We start from the raw sequence: 23884 nt of genomic DNA, 5'->3' as shown, positions 1-23884 counted from the left end.
AGCCCCGTATAAGATATAGAAGATAAATTTTCAATAGTTGACGTCGTGGGGCAGCGGAACGATGGAGCGGACTGGGCCGCCATCAGCCGCCGCCTGGCTGTGTTTCGCCGTCGGCGTGGCGTGTTGCATAACGCGCGGCGGCGGCGGCTGCGGCAGCGGCACACTTAACGACGCGCCGACTGGTTTGGTGTGTCCCGCCTGCAGTGGCCGCCGCCTGCCCTTTGCTCGCATCTAGCCAGCTGCCAGCGCAATGCAATGACAGCCTGCCTCCGCAATTCGCCCACACTGCTCGTCCGCGGACATAAACTCCGGATGCACTCTATAATCTACACAGTTCACCGCGCAACAGCTGTAGGTTTAAAACAGCTACATCTTACATACTCCTTTGTCAACATTCCATATGTGAACACGTAACATGAATATCGGCACACACCCACACTGCAATCCAGTTAATCCATTACCTTAGGTCGGTTTGCTTTTTTGTTGTGAAACAGAGAAATCGGAAAATAAAGAAATATTCCAAAAAACTTTCAAAAATTTTGTGAAATGAATTATCTAATTTGACGCACCTTGAGGTCATGTACAGCAAATGAGACTGCATGATCTACATCAGAGGTGTCCAAACCGCGGCCCGCAGACCACATGCGGCCCAAACCAAGTATCACTGTACCCCAAGAATGTGCATCTCCCACACGATCGTTAAAAAAAATCCTTAAAATTCTGTTTACTTATGATAAACTGAATATTTCCAGTTTGAAACTCCCGCCACACGATGCTATCCTGTTACTGGCCCATACCAGTTGTTTCTCTTTTTCTTCTCAGCAGTTACTGGATATTGTTAGTGTTAAGTACATTACGTACTTCTCAAAAATAAAAATACTTGTCCTCCTCCAGCGTGACCGGCGTAAGCTAAAAGGCTGGACACCTCTGGTCTACATAATCCACCACACATATATCTTCAACTACACTTTAAATTCTAAGACGATAACACGAATTGTTTAACACATCATTTACGTAGCCAGCAACAGCTGTTCGTGGAATATTTCATTTTCCCCTCAAATCACTAATTACGTTTTCCTTATTTAACCTGATTACTTTGAAGCAATTGTCTGCCTCCGTAGCTGAGTGATCAGCACGTCTGACTTCCATGCGGAGGAGCTGGGATCGAATCTCGATACTGCCAGAGATGTTTGCTCACAACACGATAACTGACAACGGCCGGAAGATCAGTGTGCTGATCCCACGACCCTTCCATATCACTTTCAGTGTCGCCGTTAGTGAAGGATGATACGGCGGTCGGTCGGTGCCGATGGTCCCACCACGGCCTGTGGACGGAGTGTACCTTTTCTTTCAAGCAATTACATGTTTCTTTCCAAAACAAGATATCACGCTGATAAGTTTCATAACCCATCTGTCTATTTCTCACTCTTCGTTTGGCTGCGAATATTCGGGTCGGGTGGCTTATTTGGAGGAGGGGACGAAACAACGAGAAAATCGGTCCCATCGCATTAGGATGGATGGGAGAGGAAGTGGGCCTTGCCCTTTGAAAGGAACCATCCCAGTGCTTGCCTGAAGCGATTTAGGGAAATGATGGAAAACCTAAATCAGAATGGCCGGACGCGGGTTTGAATCGTCGTCTTCCCGAATGCGAGTCCACTGTGCTAACCACAGCGCCACCTCGCTCGGTGAATATTCGGTCAAAAACCCATTGTGTAATTTACATTTGACTAATCAGCTAAGCCCTACAAAAGCGATGTACGATTTCGTAACAGTTGTTAATGCAATTTTTATGATTCTGTTCTTCCTGCTAGTAAGAGGCTCATTCTTTGATGAACTGTGGGGAAATCAGTATCACAATGGTCCTGACTTATTCCTACAGCTACGGCAGTACCTCTAAAACAACGTAGCGTACGAAAATAAAATGTTCTAGACGAAAAGGTAATATTAGTAAAGGGGACTTCTGCCTGGACTACAACTGGCAGCCTCCTAAAAACAACTTTTGAATGGGCGGGATCAGGTTTGTATTTTCAAACAGGAACCCATTATTTTTACTTCATATTCGTATTGTACGCCAAAAACTAAGTACGGTTCACTCAAACTATGTTTTCTATTCCTGGTGTATGGCGCTGTAATCGACAAGTATGCCTGTTTTTGCAGTTAAGATGCATTTGATTCTGTATTTCATTTACGATGTAAATGCAAATCTTGGTGTTCTAACAGTCCTAGATACACTGAAGCTCCAAAGAAACTGGTATAGGTATGCATATTCAAATACAGATATATGTAAACAGGGAGAATACCGCGCTGCGGTCGGCAACGCCTATATAACACAAGTGCCTGGCGCAGCTGTCAGATCGGTTACTGCTGCTGCAATGGCAGCTTATCAAGATTTAAATGAGTCTGAATGTGGTGTTATAGCCGGTGCATGAGCTATGGGACACAATATCTCCGAACTAGCGATGATGTGGGGATTTTCCCGTACGACCATTTCACGAGTGTACCGTGAATGTCAGGAATCCGCTAAAACATCAAATCTCCGACATCGCTGCAGCCGAGAAAGATCCTGCAAGAACGGGACCACCGATGACTGAAAAGAATCGTGCAACGTGGCAGAAGTGCAACCCTTCCGCTTATTGCTGCAGATTTCAATGCCGAGCCATCATCTAGTATCAGCGTGTGAACCATTCAACGAAACATCATCGATATTGGCTTTCGGAGCCGAGGGCCCACTCGTGTACTGTTGATGACCGCACGACACAAAGCTTTACGCCTCGTCTGGGCCCGTCAACACCGACATTGGACTGTTGATGACTGGAAACATGTTGCCTGGTCGGACGAGTCTCGTTTCAAATTGTATCGAGCGGATGCACGTGTACGGGTATGGAGCCAGGAATCAATGGATCCTGCATGTCAGCAAGGGACTGTTCAAGCTAGTGGAGACTCTGTAATTGTGTGGGGCGAGTGCAGTTGGAGAGATATAGGACCCCTGATACGTCTAGATACAACTCTGACAGATGAGACGTACGTAAGCATCCTGTCTGATCACCTGCATCCATTCATTCCGACGGACTTTGGAAATTCCAGCAGGACAATGCGACACTCCATACATCCAAAATTGCTACAGAGTGGCTCCAGGAACACTCTTCTGAGTTTAAACACTTCCGCTGGCCACCAATATCCCCAGACATGAAAATTATTGAGCATATCTGGGATGCCTTGCAACTTGCTATTCAGAAAAGATCTCCACCCCTCGTACTCGTACGGATTTATGGACAGCCCGGCAGGATTCATAGTGTCAGTTCCCTCCAGCACTACTTCAGACATTAGAAAAGTCCATGCCACGTCGTGTTGCGGCATTTCTGCGTGCTCGCGGGGGCCCTACACGATATTAGGCAGGTGTATTAGTTTCTTTGGCTCTTCAGTGTGTTTTTCAAGGGGATTAAGGTGGGGTAGCCTAGTGGGCCAGTAGATGTGCGATAGGGTGCCTGACAGTTCGTAAAAGTAGGAACTTAGGCGTGCTGCCATGTGAATACAGCTGTTGTCGTCTTGGAAGACGGGAGTTTCCAGAGCATACTCATTATGAACATGAATAAGAAGGGGCACTACTTTCTCACCGATAACGTTAAAATAAAAATCCTGGGTCATATTCACGTTGACTTAAATGAGTGAGCACACATCATCGTACGAAAAACATTCCGAACACATCACTACACCCAGACACTACGAGTTAAGCGCTTGAGTGATCAGTCGGTGCACTCGCCGCCTTGCCTAACAGACAACATCGCGACTCTTCGGACCACGCTACACGTCTCGAGTTAGCTACAGCCCAGTTTATGTAAAGCCGCAGCGCCGCTGTGAGTAATGCCCTTTGGCGTCGAATTCGACTCCAGATGTTCATTGCATACAGCTCCCTGGTCTGCGTTCGCTCGAAAACTGATTGAGGTGGTCCTGCGTTCATTGACAGCTGCAATTCCTGTGGAGTTTGAAACTAATTGCCATTGGCAAGGTGTGACTCTATAGTCTCCGGTCGCTGTCAGATAGAATCTTTTTAAGACCACTGTTTCTGCGCCGTGTTACATGGTTGCGAGAGATACATCGTTCCTTGTGGACACGTTAAACACAGCACGCTGATACACCAAAAAACTGACCAACTTCATTCACGTTATGGTTATGATTACGTCATAACACGTCAACATCTTTTTTTTTATTCTGTTACGTGTCCATGTCGACGTCTTTTTGTTCTTATCCCGTGCAACAGACTGGCACTTACTCACACTTCACTGCCGTGACTTAGGTCAGCGGTAGAGGGCCATACGTCCGCCATGTGCCAGTTCTACACAACTTATAACTCTCCAAAGCAAGCTCCTTGCTCTTTTAATGGGGTGACTGATATTTCGTCTGTAAGGTTAGTTTTTGATGAGAGTCAGCCTCGATTTAATACGCGAGGCAGAGTTAAAGTGACAGAGCTGTGGAACTACCAGTGGCTGCAGCATGTCAAGCTCTCCAAAATGCAAAGTGTGCTCTTTTAAGGAGGTAAAAAATATTTTGTCTGGCGAGCGTCTTCATTGTTGGTTATGTTTAAATTGCGGATGTGTGGTGTTGTGTGCAGGTGGTGGACTCCCGGCGCGTGGCGAGCGCGTCCGGCGGCGTGGAGCAGCGGCGGCACCAGCAGGTGGAGGTGTTCCAGGAGCGCGGCCCGGGCGGCAGCCGTCTGCACGTGGTGCGCGCCAGCAGGCTCTCCACCTCCTCCTCCTCCACCACCACCACCACCTCCGGCACCGCAGCCGCCTGGCGGAAGGCGCCCGCCTTCGATAACCTGCAGGTCAGCCATCCAAGACTCATCTATCACTAGACTCTATACTCGGCTCCAAATGCCTCGAGTGCACTTGGACGAAATTTCCATTACCTCAACCAATAGCTACAAGTACAAGACCTTACATGTGATCTGCAAAATGACGTTAATCCTTATACATATACGTGACAAAAAAACTACACATCACAAAGGAGTTCCAGCAGACGTGATGTACAGTTACATACAAAAAAAATGATAACAATTACATAAAATTTGGATGATTTATTGAAGAAAAAAAGCTTCATAAATTGAGCTAGCCAATAACCCACCTCTGACACTTACGAGAGCAGTTACTAGGCTTGCCATTGGTTGATAGAGTTGTTTGGTAACCAACTAAAGGATATCGTGGCAAATACTGTTCACTTGGTGCACTAGATCGTTAAAACAGCGAACTGGTTGGAGAGCCTGCCAATAATACTCCAAACGTTCTCAATTTGGGAAAGATCCGGCGAGCTTGCTGGGCAAGGTAGGGTTTGTCAAGCCCAAAGACAAGTAGTAGAAACTCTCGCCGTGTGCGGGCGGGCATTATCTTGCTGCTATGTAAGCCCAGGATGGCTTGCCACGAAGGGCAACAAAACAGGGTGTACCGCTATGCCGTAAGGGTGCCTCGGATGACAACCAAAAGGGTCCTCCTATGAAAATAAAAGGCACCCCAGACAATGCATGGGGGCTTAATTAATATAATAAAAAATGCAAATAATTTTAATTTTTTGCTTTAGTAGCTGTCTGTTCGATTACGAAGTCTCGTAAACGGTTGGCCCTGACTAGTATTATTACGCTATCTGACTGCATAGAACAACAACAAAGAATGAAATGGAAATTTTCATTAACACAATTAATTAATTAAGTCCCCAGCAACTATAAAACCTACGAAACCAAAGCACAAGTGTATCTGTTCTGTGTGTGGAAGTATGACTCAACGTACGCATCTGGCACGGTTCTTCTTCAACAACACAAGAAATTTTAAATATCATTATACTGAATTAATTAAAGGAAATAGAAATACCATAATTACTCAAGAAAACCAGAATTGCACTCTAATCCAAGAACACAAGCCAGATGCTTTGTTGACTGAACCTGTAATGACGCATTATTTAAGACACTGAAATAATGAAAAAAAACACATAATATTTTACCTTCATATATATTGACGAAAAGCACTCTGATCACTACAGTATTTCCATTCGAACCATCTGCTGTCTATCCCATCAAACAACTGCATAAAACATGGAACAGGCACTTCTTACTACAACATCTCCACAAGCACTGCCCACTAGTACATTTCAATACGAACTGACTACTACGAGTCCTCGACAAGCACTGCCCACTACGACATCTCAATAATCACTGCCAGTGGAGGCGGCGGAACAATACTCTCTAGCGCGATCTCTGGCGCTGTGGCTCAGTGTAGCCACCTTTCAACAATCCTGATTGTGCGGCCGTATGGCGGGTGACAGTCAGGTTGGTAACCCACAGCTGTTCGGGGCGTCTTCAGACACGTTTACGCTGGTCATCGGAGCTCATTTCAAAGCGGGATTCGTCGCTGAAGACAATTCTATTTCAATCAATGAGATTCCACACAGAAAACTTGTCTGGAGACGCTCTGGACAGCAGTGGGATAACAACCAGAGTATCGCCCGCCATACGGCTCGACAACTAGCAGTAATGATGATTCAAATGGCTCTGAGCACTATGGGACTTAACATCTGAGGTCATCAGTCCCCTAGAACTTAGAACTACTTAAACCTAACTAACCTAAGGACATCGCACACATCCATGCCCGAGGCAGGATTCGAACCGGCAGCCGTAGCGGTCGCGCGGTTCCAGACTGTAGCGCCTAGAACCGCTCTCAGCCATCCCGGCGGGTTAGTATTAATGATGAGGTGCCTTTGTGTTTTTTTTTTTTTTTTGTTTTCCTTCATCCGCGGCACCCAACACCCCGTTTTGTTGCCCTTCATGGAAAGCCATCCCGGTCTTACATTTCAGCAAAATAACGGCCGCCCGCACACTGGTAGTTCACTGCTTATCTTCGTGTTTGGCAGACGTTGCCTCGGCCACCAAGTCTCTGGATCTGGTCCCCACTGACAACGCTTGGAGTATTATGGGCAGGGGCCCTCCAGTCAGCTGGAGATATCGACGACCTAACGCGCAAATTGGGCAGAATTTGGCACGATAGCCCTCAGGACATACGACAACTCTGTCAATCAATGACATCCCGAAAAACTGCTTGCATAATGGCCAGAGGTGAACCAACGTGTTTTTTAAGTGATCAGTTTGTGGAGTTCTTTCTCTTTAATAGATCATCCAACTTTTCTGAGATAGTAATCATTTGTTTGTCTCTACATGTATGTCACATCTACTGATTTTCATTCTATTCGGGTAATTCTTACGTGGTGCGTCGTTTTTTTGTCTTAGTGTGTGTATAGACTAACCTTAAGCATCACCCATCTGACATAAACCGCCTGACAAAAAAAGTTAAGCACCCACAAGGGGATAAGGCGCGAAATGTAACTTACCGGGCTGAGAAGGTATGTCATGTTTTTCAGTCACTAAATAATAGTCAAATTTACAAACAACCCCTTGGAATCTGCATACTTATCAATATGACGTCGCACATTCTCTGGTCTCGATGCGTAACTGTTCCGGTTGGGAAGAAGCCGTTGTGTCTTCTCCCACAACTCTTGTGTCTGCTTTTTGACATCCTGACACTGGCAATGCGACGGAGATGAAGTCGGAGGTGGTCCCGGTGCATGTTCTGTCGGGGACAGGTCTGAGGAGTATCTCAACATCACACAGACGAGTGCCACGTGTGGACGAGAATCGACCTGATGAAAAAAGGCATCACGATAATGTCGCACGAGAGGTAATACAGGAGAACACAGGATGTCCGTGATGTAACGTTGGGCGGTCAGCGTTCGCTCAGTCACTACCGGCACTGATCTGAAATCATACCCGATCGCTTCCCACACCACGATGCCGGGAGTAACACTGCTGTGGCTCTTCAAATGTTCTAAGAATGTGATCTCTTCCCAGGTTGTCGCCATACTTGCCAATGATGGTCGTTGAGGTAGCGCCAACCGCGAGTCATCGCTGAACACAATGCGACGCCATTCATCAGCAGACCCTACTCCCCGGTCATGGCATCACTCCAAAATGCAGCCATTTGAGTTGAGTTGTGAATGAAAGCTATTCGTGGGGCAATGATTCCCTAGTCTGGCTGCTGCTATTCTCTGACCATTAGTGCGGGATGACACAGGATATTGCAGGGAGTACATGACTTGTCCTCAGATGGCAGCCACGGATATGAAGGAATTATGATGTGATTGGTGCACAGTGCGGTGATCTCCTTTGTAGTTGTCAGATGTGGTCGAGCAGGACTTTGACGACGTGTATGACTGCCCTCATATTTCCATGCAGGTCACTGTCACGTCCGAATGCCCCACAAACCTGCATATTGCACCATTTGGTTCAAAAATGGTTCAAATGGCTCTAAGCACTATGGGACCTAACATCTGAGGTCATCAGTCCCCTAGAACTTAGAACTACTTAAACCTAACTAACCTAAGGACATCACACACAGCCATGCCCGAGGCAGAATTCGAACCTGCGACCGTAGCGGTCGCGCGGTTCCAGTCTGAAGCGCCTAGAACCGCTCGGCCACAGCGGCCGGCTGCACCATTTGATCAGATGGCCAGATGGAGACCTACAACGAGGCACCATATCACATGCTGCTTATGCTGTTTCACACGAGCACGCAGTATTCCCGTGTCCTTCGCATTTATCACTCAACCGAGTGTTGGTGATACATGGCACGTTATAGTAACGAGGAATATGCGCATATATGCATTTCATGTATGGTAGGATGAATGGCAATGCGCATGAGGCGGCACACTTGTACCAAGGAGTATACCCCGCCAGAAGACACTCCTGAGAGTCGAAAGTTTACAAGGGTGCATCAGTACCTCCGAGAAACTGGGGGATTCGAGGTGCTGCAGAGTGGGTAGGCCTGTACGAATTACACATGTACCTGAAAATGTGATGCTTGAAACAGTTGACTCCCTCCAGGAATCTCGAGAAGGAGACTTGCCACACAAATTAAGGGAAAGAACCACAGTAGTGTTTGGGGAATAATACACTGCTACGCAGTGTACCCTTACCACCTCCAACAAGTTCAGTGTGTTAGTGAGCGAACTTTGGTCCTCCACTAACGTCATGTCAGTGGATGCAACATCAAGCTTTAGGTAGTCATAAGTTTGACAATAACATTTTATTTACAGATGAACCAGGTTTCATTCGTGATGGTGTGTTTAACTATCACAGTTCTCACGTTTGGGATCACCTGGCTATGGTTCAAATGGCTCTGAGCACTATGCGACTTAACTTCTGAGGTCATCAGTCACCTAGAACTTAGAACTAATTAAACCTAACTAACCTAAGGACATCACACACATCCATGCCCGAGGCAGGATTCGAACCTGCAACCGTAGCGGTCGCTCCAGACTGTAGCGCCTAGAACCGCACGGCCACTCCGGCCGGCGGATCACCTGGGCTGCAACCCACATGCTGTGCATAAGTGTCCACATCAGCGACATTTCTCATTGAATGTGTAGTTAGGGGTACTCGTCTTATTGGGCCGTACACGTTACCAGATTCAGTTGACAGAATTACCTTCAGTTTTTGCGGCATCATCCTGCAGGATTGCTGCAGGATGCTCCCTTAGAGCAGGGATGTTCGACCCGCCGATAGTGATCGACCGGTCGATCACCTTGGCTTTGTGAGTCGATCTTTCAAAATGTCCGATATCAGATTATGTGAGCTGTTTTTGTAAAGTAGCAGTTTGTTGACAATGAGGTTCCGCACGGTGTTTGGAGGTGGGTAAATCTGGCAACATTTTCTCCGTCTCTTTCGCCTTCATTTACATTCCACCACCCGCCTTTAACGCTCACGCCAAGCAACAGTCTTTCTTCCTGAATGATGAGGTTACTACTTGCGAAACAACAATGTACATGGCGGAGGTAATGCTCAATTAAATACTTCGTGTAATCGAAACTGAGTCTGCTGTTTGTACTGACATATCAGATAACCGCCTCACTTTGTAAACAATTCCAGTCAAAACAGCGCAACAATACAAGCCACAGCAACAGCACAGAAATTAAATATGACGCACTTTCCTCCAATATAGTCAGAACTGTCGAATATACTAACATCTTTGGATCAGAAAGTTACAAAGTATACGGCTAACCTGACAGGACCGAAGACGGAGGCTAAAAACGATTTTTAGGTTTCAGGGCTAAGCTTTCATAGCTCAGTTTTTCCAAAAAGTGTATGTGGATGATATTTCAAGTAAAATGAGGACTCATTTCTTTTGCAGTGAGACTGAACTTGAAGAAGAAATAATTCGATTTCAAAATGACATTTCCTTAAAGTCAGCATACAATGAAGATCACTTTTGGAAAATAGTGACAGCCAAAACCTACCTTTACACTAGAAGACGCAGCGCATGTTTTATAGTTTTTTTGAATCAACTTATACGTATATGTGAGGCAGTGTTTTCAACAATGAACATGACTGATTCTCATCTCTCAGGCTGAGTAAGGTTGGCTCTGACTAATTATTCGTCAGATTATAATAAACTTGTCAATGATTTGCAAAGCCAAGTAACCCACAATTTTTTACGCACATATATGATGACATGTACTTCAACTTTTTTCACATGTGTAATAGCTTGAAAATTGAGTAGTAGACCCACATTTGATGGAGAGAAATTTACTTTTCACATATTTTTTGTGATTAAAATTATTAGTATCGGCTATTGTGTTGTTTTGTATTTGAACCTTCATGAATTTTTAAGTCGGTAAATCTCTAAATGGACTAAATGGCATGTAACAAATCTCAAGCCTAGAAAGGTTGAGCCCCCTGCCTTAGAGTAAAGCCAGGGGAGGTGGTACACACATGATGGAGCACCAGCACAGTTTGCTGCTATGGTGAGACTACATCTAATGCTCCGATATGGCGAGAGATAGACTGGGCGAAAAGAATCTGTACCGTGGCTTCCAAGATCAACTGACCTGAACCCCATGGCTGTCTGTGTTTGGGACTACCTCTAAGGCGTAGTGTACGCCACTCTGGTTAACACTGTTGGAGAACTGGAGGAGAGACTTGTCAATGCGTGTAAAAAATTCGAAATGATCCAGGTTTGTTTGAAAGGATTCGAAACTCATTGCGGCGATGGGTACAGGCCTGCACCCTAGTATAAGGACCACACTTAGAAGACGTTCTTTAAGGAAGAGTACAGTCACGTTACTGTTGTTGTGTTGATTGAAAATTCTACCAAAGTTTCTCTAATAATTTTTCTTAATGCAATGCAGTGTTGCTACCTTTCCCGAGCTGGAATGACAAAAATGTTCAAATGTGTATGAAATCTTATGGGACTTAACTGCTAAGGTCATCAGTCCCTACGCTTACACACTACTTAATCTAAATTATCTTAAGAACAAACACACACACCCATGCCCGAGGGAAGACTCGAACCTCCGCCGGGACCAACCGCACAGTCCATGACTGCAGCGCCTTAGACCGCTTTTTTTTAAATGATCTTTATTGAACAAAGTAACAGTACATATACATACACAATGCAATAGTTCTTCAAGGTACCATTTAAACATATACAAATGATTGTTAGTTAAGCAAAAAATATTAGAAAACATTAAATACAACAAAATATAACATATTCTGTTTTTTTTTCAATAATCGTTATTGAACAAATTAACAGTATATACATATACACAATGCAACAGTTCTTCAAGGTACTATTTAAACATATAAAAATGATTGTTGGTTATACAAAAAATAGAAAAACATTAAATACAACAAAATATAGATAATCCGGTGTTTTTTTTTGTTTTTTTTTTTTTTTTTTTTTTTTTTTTTTTTTTTTTTTTTTTTTTTTTTGGTCGATGCATGAGAACGTGGATAAGGGTGTTGCATCATGTGACGTGTAGGCATGGCACACCCCAACTTTGAGGGGGGTCAAGGAAGACGCCTTGGAGATAACCGGCAAAAGTTTGTCGGTAAGATGGTTTTCGGGTGAGGGTGCTATGCGCGGTCACAACTTTGCACCAGAAGTCATGGACTGTATGCGGACCACTCTGAAAGAGGTATTCTAAAGCCTGTCCTCGAAACCAGATGAGTGTATGGTGCTTAGCAAGAGGGTAGTGAAATGTCTGGGGAAACAACAAGAAATCTGGGGTTACCGTCGTTGGCGGGGCACGGAGGTAAAAGCCCACGATTCGTTGGATGAGGAACCATACGTTTCGTTTGAGGGGACAAGTAAGACGGTGCTCGTCGGTGTCTTCGAGCTGACAGTCAGGGCAGAGTGGGGAGGTGGCCAGTCCTATGCGATAAAGTGTCGGCTAATCCGGCGCGGCGCTGGAATGACGATCACGCGTAATGAAGTCACTGGCGGCTGGTAACTACGAAGTCGCAATTATCAGTTCGTTTGTGAAACTATGTTTACTAAGTCCTTTCTGTTTCTAGTATTGTGTACTTTCAGTTGTATGCGTTTACGCCATTAACGACGATACATCCTTCGGGTGGTATAATTAAATTAACGGCAACTGGTGTGCTTGCAGCTACCACTGAACCCGCTGGATTCGAGCCCCCAGAAGACGAGGGCCAGCGTCGGTCGCAGTGGTTCCATCGGCGGACGGCGGCCGCCTTCCCGGCCACGCAGCCTCGTCGGCAAGTCGGAGGCGACGGCGGCGGAGGCCATCTCGGAAGAGCATCGCGACCACGACGACGACCTCGAGATCGAGGTAGCGGCTCCGCGGATCGAGGCGTCGACCGCCACGAGCTCCGAAGACGAGGACGGAGGAGGAGGGGGGCACCACGACAGGTCGCCGACGTCGGGCCGCAGACACAGCCACAGCGGCATCGCGCGTAAGAAGAGCTCCTCCACGGAGGACCTGCACTGCGCCACGCCCGACGAAGACGGCCCGGCAGAGGTCGGCAGCAGCAGCGGCGGCTCGGGCGACGACTGGCGGCGGGACGCCAGGGTGCGGCGCTCGCTGCAGTTCCCCGGCAAGGCGGTGCTCGGCTCTCCCCGGCTCGAGCGGCCGGAGCTGCCCGCCTTCAAGTCCGGCTCCGCGCTCAGGGGGCTGGAGGCGCTCGAGAGCGTCTTCCGAAGGGGCGCCACCATCGCCGACTCCGTCAACCGGACGTTGGCGGACGGCGGCGCCGGCGGCGACGACGCGCTCGACGTGGACAGCCTGGCGGGCCACCTCAGGCAAGAGCAGCAGCAGATGGCCAGCTCCGAGGAGGAAGGACTCGGCTCCAAGGCCGCCGGCAAGGCGGCCGGCAAGCGGCATTCTTTCGTGACCGTGGAGAAGCTCAAGGAAGTCAGGGGGCGCCTGCGACGGCTCGGATCTCCGCCCTCCGACGAGGCTTCCGCAGACTCCGCCAGATCCGCGGCCATCGCCGAGGAGCGCGACGACGGTATCGTCACGGAGGAGCCGGACAAGCGCGAAGACTGCGGACCGTCGCCGCGCGTCAGGTCCTTCGTGTACGGCACGGACGCCGCGGCGAGTGGGGCGCGGAAGACAGTGCCGGGAACCGGCAGCCTCGAATCGAGGACCTCGAACCGCTCCAGCAGCAGCAGCGGGAGCCGCTCCGAGGAATGGTACAACCGGCGGAAGTCCTACGGCTTCGAGCAGGTGCACGAACAAGACAGGGAAGCGCAGCTTTACGGATCCCCCTTCAGAGACAAGAGTAAGGTCGAATCTTCCACGGACAGTGGCATATGCAGGTCGTCCGAAACAGTCACGCCGTGGGGTCGCCTCGTGGGCTCCAGGACCAAAACTGAAGACAGTCACGCCAAAGCTGGAGCGAGTTCGCACATCCCCGTGATCCCGCTGAGAACAAGTCACAGCATAGCCATCAACAAAGCCAACATCTCTTTAGAGTCTAGTGATACACAGAAAAACAGTGTGCTGTCGGAATGGCAGGACGATGACAGCGCTCACCAGAGAGGCCGAACCACTGTCGTCACACTGGGCAGCAAGAGCGACCAGAGAAATGTTGACTTCAACAACAGGAATTCTGGAGACTCCTCTCTACACAACGTATCCACCTACGACAACTCAGACGATGAAAAGCCGAATCATCGCCGCTTCTCTGAGCCGGTTACCATCACGATTCCAATCACCCGTGACGATTCTGCTGCTCAGAACGACGCGCTTAGCAACGTGGAGCAGAAGAAACAGTTCTATCGCAAGTTATCAGAAAGACCTCTGTCCGGTTCTGAAAGCAACAAACCTTTCGTTGTAAACATAAAAAAGAAAGAACCCAACGACCTGTCTTCACTTATAGACAAGCGCAATTCTTTCAGTTCCGATAGTACTCAGCCGCTGCTCGATCCGACCCCTTGGCGCAAAACTGAAAGCTGGAAAAGCACGAAACAAGAAGAAGGCGAGATGAAAAGGCATTCTATCGCAGTCGACCCGAGGTACGTTAAAGGAGGTACAAATCACATAATGTCGTTCAGCCATATGTCTCAAAACGACAACTCAGAGCAAGCCTTTACGAGGATTTCTGCCTCCGAACTGGCAAAGAAGTTTGACAGTCTAAGCGTCTCCAGAAAGGAGCAAAGTCAGTCCACTCTCCAAAACGGAGTAAGACAGTTTTCTACCGGTATAAACGTGTCGTTCGTACAGAACGGTTTCGTGAGGAACGAGGAAGAAGACGAAGAACTTTCTTCCAACCAGATGAACATCAAGAAACAGAAAAAGGTAGAGTTCTGTAAGACAGAAGTGCATTTTGTGGCCGATTCCGGGCGAGTCAATATCGTGGAAACGGATGAAAAACCGCCGCCCACCAACATGTTTCGGAGACGAAAGAGGAATAACACAGTGACAGCAAACCTTCAGGCCTCAGACCCCAATAAGACCAACCTTCCGCAGGTTCGCTTCGGGGATTCTCCTTATGAGAAGAAGCTACTAGGAGGAAACGACAGTTCCGTCTCAGAGGTCAGCCACACGATACATGTCGATATAGCTAACGATGCGAAAGTTGCCACCACGTCCCCAGCTAAAGAAATTTCCCAGTCACACATTCCTGCCAACTTCCAGCACGACGCTGACAAAGAAGATCACATCTTCACGCAGGCCAATGCGACTATATCTGCAATAGTAAAGACTGAAGGTAACGAATCACCTCGTTTTGACAGCGAGAATTCGGATGCCTTCCAGATGCAGGCGTCCACGGATAAGGACAACATGCCCAGGAGCATACTTAAAAACTATAGAAAGCCCCGACCCTTCCTTTTGGGAGAAAACGATGACTTTAAACCGAAGGCTGAGACGGAAGAAGGCAAACAGGAGGAGAAGTGGGGTGTCAGACTTCGTCCTGTTCAGAACAGTGAACAAGGTTCGACGACGGCTATGTGGAGGTCGCAGGTGTCAGTGAGTACCACCGCCTTTGACGTCCCGCAGCCACAGAGACAGGTCGCTTCGATTTCGAGCGTAGATCACAACTTCCGCGAAAGCGAGAACGAGCTGCAGAGGCAGCTGCGACTGCTGAGACCTGCGCACAAGAAGGCGGACGTCGAAAGCTTCTCCCCGTCCACGCAAGCCGAATCCCGGTCGCGCTCTTCGCCGCCGCTGGCCAGGGGCTTCGGCAGGGAGACGGAAGACAAGGGGATCCAGGTGACTGTCGGACCGGCGGCTACCGACGGGGCGCAGCTGTCTTCGTGGACAGTGGCGGAGCGCATAAGACAGGTGGAGGAGATGAGGAAGGTCTCTGGAGAGGTCAAGGGCTTCTCTACCAGGATCAACTTCGGCGCCGGGGAAGCGACTGTCATCGAGGCTGGGTCGTCAGACGAGCAGCAGACTGCCGGCCAGAAGTCGGCGGGGAGCGCCTTCGAGAAGACGAGCGCTTCTAAGGCTCCCTGGTCGCCCAGGCAGGAGGCAGAAGGTATGCTCGACAAAGCTGTACAAAACGCATGCTCTCTTTCACCAATAACCACGCTAATTCGCATGACTATACGTAGACTCACAACCTAAAAACAACACGCGACAGGCTTACATAACACTTCATTCAACGTGACAGCATGATTTCGATATTTCGCTCCTTGAATACGATTCTGTAAATATGTTCTTCGTGTATGGCTCCTTCAAGGGTGTAAAACAATATAGAAGCCAATGTTTCGCCACTGTTATAGGCAGAAGACTACTTCTGGTGGGTCCTATTTCTCTAGTTGACATATGACAGGGGTCGTCTGATCAGCGAATGACAGGAATAAGTACTTTATTGAGGGAAGTACTTGATTGTAAAGCTCGAGAAATGAGGGATTGGAAGTTAGGACGAGCAGTATCGTCCAGCCAATGTGCATAACTTTTATCACGCGATGCACTACTTTGCAATACGGGGAAATGAGACAGAGCGGCTCGAATACGCGCACAGCATGAACGACTGTTAAGACTGCTATACTGGGCAGCCTGAGTATTGTTACTGGTGGTTTTCCACATTTGTCTAAGCAAACGCTGGGGTGTCTCCAGTCGCAAACAGTTACATTCCATAAACACACAAAATACGATTTATGGAATTCGCATACATTTGCCGAATACGACTTTTCCACCTTTGCACAACTAACATTTGTAGTGACAAGAAGCTGTAGGAGTGTCAATCTGCGGACAGGTGTAGATTAGAGTACTATGTCACGGTGAAAAAAAAAGGTGAAGAAACCACCAATTCTAAGGAAAGCTATTTGTAACAGTAGCCGAAAGATTGAAATTTATTTTATGAGACACCAAAAGGCGGTCTCAAATTCAAAATGGTTTTTGTCCCCGAATGGTTAAATATTCATGTTGCATCGGAACTTGAAATTGAGACTTTTTTGTCTTTCCTGGGCTCAGAATTCAAACAGTAGAGGGTTTCTCGTAACAGGAGGAGGTCCACGATCAACTGTTGGTCCGCAACGACGTATGAATCTGTTAGGAAGGTTGCAATCAGTTCAAACTTCTTTGCACAGAAAATATCTGTTTCGTTATGAGACTTTGCAGGCTGTTATTCCTTAGTTCTTTTCTCAAACTTATAGTTGGAAATGTTTTGAAGGAAATTCAGAATCTGTAAAGGTGTGGAAACACGGAAAATTTGAAATTGTTTGTTGTTTTTATGGCATATTTTCTTTTTCTTATCACCTGAGGGCGACTAGTTTATGTTAGTGAATCTTACACTGTTTCCACAGCGAACTGCTGCCCCTATCTCGTCGACTTTTGCAGTACAAGACATTTTCATTGCCTGATTCGTCGAATAGAAGCCGCGCTGTTAGCCTACAAACAAGGGGGCAATCGTTTTGCTGCACTCGGGCTGAAGAGGTTCAGCTAGATTTTCATTGAATTTTCCGAGTTTTAAAAAGAAAATTTTCTCATGCTAAAGACATATCAAGAACAGTCGACATATTATGCACTATAGAAAGCTTACTAGAGAACTTCATTACAAAATATTCAGATATCGTCATAGCATTATCAACACAAAATATTGTATATTTGACAAGACCAGACCTGCTTTGATGACTGAGTAGAAGCGCGCTGTTCAAGAATTCGCTTGCCGCAGACTCAGTTGGACATTTTTTCCCTTCTTCGGTCCTTTGTTTCGATTTAGCTCAGTGCGAAATAAGAAGACATACGTAAAACAATCTAAAGAATGATACCCTGGGACGGCAGGAATAGAGCACAGACCAAAATCACGTGTCGTGGAGTCGACAGATAATACACCTTCATAAAATTGGTGATAGACTACGTCGCATAAACCTTGATCTGAGGACTAGTTTCGGTTAGAGTTATATATTTTCTTACAGGGTATAGCAATATTACCTACGTAAGTAATCCACTCCCAAGAGGTTTTCTAGAAACAGGGAATAAAGATGAACTTCTATAACATTTTTAACGATAGCGATCGGCCGCAAGGACAACGTTTATATTGATTTCCGACTTAAAAACGGCTGAGTAATAGATAAACGTACCATTCCCGAGGCTTCATCTCTGTTTTGGGAAAGCATTTTGAATATGGTTTTCGAATTTCCAGAAAACATGTCGAACTAATCCGCCCTAAAAATCACAGAACCTTACTAGTAGCTGTAGTTAATTAATCCATTACATAAGTAATTGTTTTTTAGAGTAGAAGCTTTCTTAACTTACGTTTTACTAATACGGTTTCTTTACTCTTGGAGTTCTATCTAACGCACAATTTCTTTTCTTATCTACACTGTCATTTACCTTTAAAAACAGAAGCAGGTAAGTATCGAAATCCTATAATCAGTATTGATTCTTCAACACTTTTCTGCTGTGGCACCATTCTGTTTGTGCCACTGCTGTATGGACATGGAATTTTGAAATATGTTAACTCAGAAAAATTCTTCGGAAGAACGTTTCCACTTTCTCAATCTCTACCCTTCCACGTGCTTTGTTTTTTTCGTAGTTTTGTTCTTTCCTTGCGCCTCAAGAGACTACTTGTAAACAGTATCGTAGCCTAATGCCTGTTTTCCGAAACCTGACAAAGAGAGAAAAAAAGTGACAAGCATGGAGATTGTCTCTCAACATGTACAGAAAACAAGTCTGCATGAGGCGTTTCGCCACCTCCTCCTACCTACGCTTGTATAACAACACTTAGTTTCGACTCGCTTCCCGCATAGTTGTGTGCGAATAACATAAGCCAGCTCGCTGGCGTATAAAGTGAATTTGGAATGCGCTGAGAATGAACATAATTGCTGGCAAATGCTGTAGCTTGAATGAACAAATGTTGGAAAGTGGAGCAGATTTTTATCGAAATGATCCATTGCAGATGAGAAGGAACAAGGGAGCAGAAACAGAGGGCTCGTGGTACGCATCAGTAAGGCAGACCAGCAAGGAAAGCAGCAGCAGCAACAAGAACAGCAACGACTGCCAAAAAATTTCCCCTCGAAGAGTGACGGGAAGACTGCAGAAGAGCTTAAGAAAACGACCACGACTATCACGATCGATCTCGGCTCGCCCGGAACAGCCGAAGACGAGAGCAGACCGGCGGAAGCGAAAAGGCCTCCCGTGAAACCGGAGAGGACCCGCCGGAAGCAGCAGACAGAAGTCTTGCAGTCTCCGTCGTTGATAATGAAAACGATACGAAACCCCAGTTGCACCCCGGGCGAGAAGGGCGAAGCCAGCCCGCGCGCCAAGGACGGTGGAGGGGAAAAGACAGAAGAGGAGGCAGTGGCGAGAACGAGGGCGCAGGCGCAGGCGCAGGGCGCGGGCAGCACCCGCAGCCAGCTGGCGGCGCTCAAGGAACTGTACTACAGTGGCGTGGCCAGCGAGGACAGTGCGGACGAGGAGGTGCGCTCCTACATGAGCGCCGGCGGCGACGACTCGGACCGCGCCAGCGAGCTGTCCGGCAGCTGGAGCCGCGTGCGCGCCTTCCGCAACATGCACAAGTACAAGACAGGTACCTACCACTCTCATTACATTCCACAACACCGCGCCGCGATTTCCTCTCTTGTTACTCAGCGCAGTGACAACGAGACAAACTCTTCCTTGTCCATACAACTGTTGGCATTTATAGTTTACTCGGAGTTAACCTAGAAGGTTTGTTGTCACGTTGCGTGGCTTCTGCATAATTCCCTTCATTCAGGAGAAATAGCAATAGACGTATGGCTGTTTTTAGTATGTTTAATCCCCAGTCTAGATCTACATACAAAATTTTACTCACGATCTGAGCTATTGGCAAGGGGAGGGGTGGAGAGACGATTGGTTGCAAGCAGCTCACATTATGAAGAATTACACTTGAGATGAATATAATAATTCCAGTCCCAAAGAAAGCAGGTGTTGACAGATGTGAAAATTACCAAACTATCAGTTTAATAAGTCACGGCTGCAAAATACGAACGCGAATTCTTTACAGACGAATGGAAAAACTAGTAGAAACCGACCTCGGGGAAGATCAGTTTGGATTCTGTAGAAACGTTGGAACACGTGAGGCAATACTGACCCTACGACTTATCTTAGAAGCTAGATTAAGGAAAGGCAAACCTACGTTTCTAGCATTTGTAGACTTAGAGAAAGCTTTTGACAGTGTTGACTGGAATACTCTCTTTCAAATTCTGAAGGTGGCAGGGGTAAAACACAGGGAGAGAAAGGCTATTTACAATTTTTACAGAAACCAAAGGGCAGTTATAAGAGTCGAGAGACATGAAAGGGAAGCAGTTGTTGGGAAGGGAGTGAGACTGGGTTGTAGCCTTTCCCCGATGTTATTCATACTGTATATTGAGCAAGCAGTGAAGGAAACAATAGAAAATTCGGAGTAGGTATTAAAATCCATGGAGAAGAAATAAAAACTTTGAGGTTCGATGATGATATTGTAATTCTGTCAGAGACAGCAAGGGACTTGGAAGCGCAGTTGAACGGAATGGACAGTGTCTTGAAAGGAGGGTATAAGATGAACATCAACAAAAGCAAAACGAGGATGATGGAATGTAGTCGAATTAACTCGGGTGATGCTGAGGGAATTATATTAGGAAATGAGACTCTTAAAGTAGCAAAGGAGTTTTGCTATTTGGGGAGCAAAATAACTGATGATCGTCGAAGTAGAGAGGATATAAAATGTAGACTGGCAATGGCAAGGAAAGCGTTTCTGAAGAAGAGAAATTTGTTAACATCGAGTATAGATTTAAGTATCAGGAAGTCATTTCTGAAAGTATTTGTATGGAGTGTAGCCATATTTGGAAGCGAAACATGGACGATAAATAGTTTGGACAAGAAGAGAATAGAAGCTTTCGAAATGTGTTGCTACAGAAGAATGCTGAAGATTAGATGGGTAGATCACATAACTAATGAGGAGGTACTGAATAGGATTGGGGAGAAGAGAAGTTTGTAGCACAACTTGACTAGAAGAAGGGATCGGTTGGTAGGACATGTTCTGAGGCATCAAGGGATCACCAATTTAGTACTGGAGGGCTGCGTGGAGGGTAAAAATCGTAGAGGGAGATCAAGAAATGAATACACTAAGCAGATTCAGAAGGATGTAGGTTGCAGTAGGTACTGGGAGATGAAGAAGCTTGCACAGGATAGGGTAGCATGGAGAGCTGCATCAAACCAGTCTCAGGACTGAAGACCACAACAACAACAACACTTGAAATTTCATGACAAATGTTTCCGCGTACTCTTGCTATTATTCAGTATCCATTACGTCGTCCGGATTTCTTCTAACTGATACAAAACTGATATGTCTGCCTATATCTCGACATCTGGTAGAAAATCCAAAAAAATCCTGGACGTACACCATTGGCAAGACACTACTAAAGACAGCATCACTAAATTAGAGTTACTAAACACAGTTTCCCGAAATTCTTTCACCAAAGTAGACGAGTAAAAGTAGATAACTTTCGTGTAGCGAAGCAGCTTAATTGATTTAATAAAGGCAAGGCCTTCAGTCCAGTTTGATTCCTTTCAGAGTATGTTAATACAATAATGGAGAGCAGTGTGTCGTCCTGAATGGGGTGACATCAACAGAAACAAGTGTAACTTCAGGTGTGCCCCAGGGCAGCGTAATAGGTCCACTGCTTTTTACGATTTACATAAACGATCTGGTTGATGGTATTGACAGCGGCATTAGACTGTTTGCCGATGATGCTGAAGTCTAAAGGAAAGTAGTATCACACAAAAGTTGTGAACAAGTCAATGAGGATTTGCAGAAAATAAATGCGTGGTGTAATGACTGGCAGTTATCTCTCAATATTAGTAAGTGTAACCTACTGCGTATAACAACGCGAAAATCCCCATTAATGTACGAGTACAAAATAAATGCCCAGTCTTTGGAAGCGGTAACATCCGTCAAGTATCTGGGTGTGACTATTCGAAATGATCTCAAATGGAATGATCATATTACACAAGTAACGAGCAAGGCGAAATCTAGGTTGCGGTTTATTGGTAGAATCCTGAAGCGATACAGTCCTTCAACAAAGGAAATTGCTTACAATACTTTAGTTCGTCCAGTCTTAGAGTATTGTTCGTCTGTATGGGTCCCTTACCAGTCGCGTCTCAGAAGAGATTGAAAAGGTTCAAAGAAGAGCGGCAAGATTCGTGACTGGTACATTTAGCCATCGCGAGAGCGTTACAAATCTCATAGAAAGTTTCAAGTGTGATACACTTGCAGACAGACGACGCGCTAAACGGAAGGGCCTGCTCACTAAATACCGAAATCCGATCTTCGCCGAGGATGTAGAGCATATATCATTACCACCAACTTTCAAATCGCGCAATGATCACCATTCAATGGTAAGGGAAATTAGAGCTCGTGCTAAGGGCGTTCAGACAGTCGTTTTTCCCTCGCGCGATCCGCGAGTGGAACAGAGGGGGGCATATGGCTTTGGCGCGAATTGTGCCTTCTGCTACACACCGCTTGGTGCCTAGCGAGGTATATATGTAGATGCAGAACTCCATACGTAGCAGTACCTGAAGACTGGAAACTTGCAAAAGTCACACCAATATTCAAGAAAGGAAATGGGGCTAATCTTCTGAATTACAGACCCATACCACTCACGTCGTTTTGCAATAGGATTTTGGAAGATATATTGCGTTCGAACATTGTGAATTACCTCGAACAAAACGATTTATTGCGAAATAGGCAGCACGGAATCAGAAAATATCGTTCTTGTGAAACATAACTAGCTCTTTATTCTCACGTAGTAATGAGTGCTATCGACGGAGAATCTTAGATTGATTCCATATTTCTAGGTTTCCAAAAGGCTTTTGATACCGTTCCTTGTAAGCGACTTACAATCAAATTGCATACGTATAGAGTATCGCTTCAGTTGTGCGCCTGAATTTGTAAGTTCCTGTCAGAAAGGTCGCAGTCCGTAGTAACTGACGGGAAATCATAGAGAAAATATCTGGCGTTCCCCAAGGAAGTGTTACAGTCCCTTTGTTGTTATTAATCTGTATAAACGATTTAGGAGATAATCCGAGCAGCCCTCTTAGTAATCGAAGATGATGCTGTCATTTACCGTGTAGTACAGTCATCGGAAGATCAAAATCAATTGCAAAATGACTTAGACAGGATATCCGTATGGTGCGATCATGCACATGAGTACTAAAAAAAATCCGTTAAATTTCTGTTACACGGTAAATCACGCAAATCTAGAGGTAGGGGTCTATAAGTTCAACTTAATACCTAGGAATTGCAATTATGAAGAACTTAATTCAAACGATCACATAGTTAACGTTGTGGGGAAGACAAACCAAAGACTGCGTCATACTAGTGGAAATAAGTTGATAAAGGAGCAGGAGCGTAAGATCTGCGCCCTTCAGATGCAGTTACAAAACGCCAATCAGGAACTAGACAGGATGAGCAGGGTGAAAGGGGCTGGGGTAAGATGTAGTTGGTGACCTAGAAAAGATAGTTACTCAAACTGGTAGCACAAATGTGTACTTCGTGCAAATATTTCTGCGTCATGATCGGCCTCGTTTTAATGTTGCTGTTATGCTGCAGCTGGAGACGGTACTGATGGCAGAGAGCATGGCTCACATTGCAGTGGTGCCAGTTGAGTCTACCAGTAGATCGGGTTTCACTAAACATGGCGTGCACCTCAGTAAGTATGGTAAGGGGAGGCTGGCAAAGCTTATAGGTGAGAGTGTAGTGGGCGGTGGTGGGATTACTCATGGAAAAATTCCTGTAGTAGTTGGTGTTAGAGCTGCACCTTTTTATTTTTTTTATTTTTTATTTAGATTGAAGTCCACTGATAGGTATCCCTGCTTAAAATAAGTATCTCTAACAAAGGAATCACCTTCAAAGGAGATCAGGTATCCATGTAGTGAAGGAATTAGCATATTTCATCTAACTATACTGATGAGCCAAAGAAACTGATACAGATACAGAACTGATACATAAATCCGTAATAGTACGAAAGGGTGGAGATCTCTCCTGAACAGCACGTTGCAAGACATCCTAGATATGCTCAATAATGTTCATGTCTGGGGAGTTTGGTGGCCAGCTGAAGTGATAAACTCAGAAGTG

At 46.1% G+C, this 23884-nt stretch overlaps 1 protein-coding gene across 1 annotated transcript in view; it reads left to right on the top strand.

Moving 5' to 3' along the window:
• The window catches only part of LOC126194779 (uncharacterized), a 1062808-nt gene that overhangs the window by 986484 nt on the left and 52440 nt on the right, over positions 1 to 23884 (top strand). The window contains exons 6-8 of the mRNA XM_049933080.1: positions 4610 to 4822; positions 12484 to 15820; positions 18689 to 19318. Of these exons, the coding sequence (XP_049789037.1) occupies positions 4610 to 4822; positions 12484 to 15820; positions 18689 to 19318 (4180 nt within the window). The remainder of the gene's footprint in view (positions 1 to 4609; positions 4823 to 12483; positions 15821 to 18688; positions 19319 to 23884) is intronic.

The sequence above is a fragment of the Schistocerca nitens genome, chromosome 1 (genome assembly GCF_023898315.1).
Source record: "Schistocerca nitens isolate TAMUIC-IGC-003100 chromosome 1, iqSchNite1.1, whole genome shotgun sequence".
Taxonomy (NCBI): Eukaryota; Metazoa; Arthropoda; class Insecta; order Orthoptera; family Acrididae; genus Schistocerca; species Schistocerca nitens.
The sequence above is the reverse complement of the archived record's forward strand: the minus strand, read 5'-3'. Positions and strand labels throughout refer to the sequence as shown.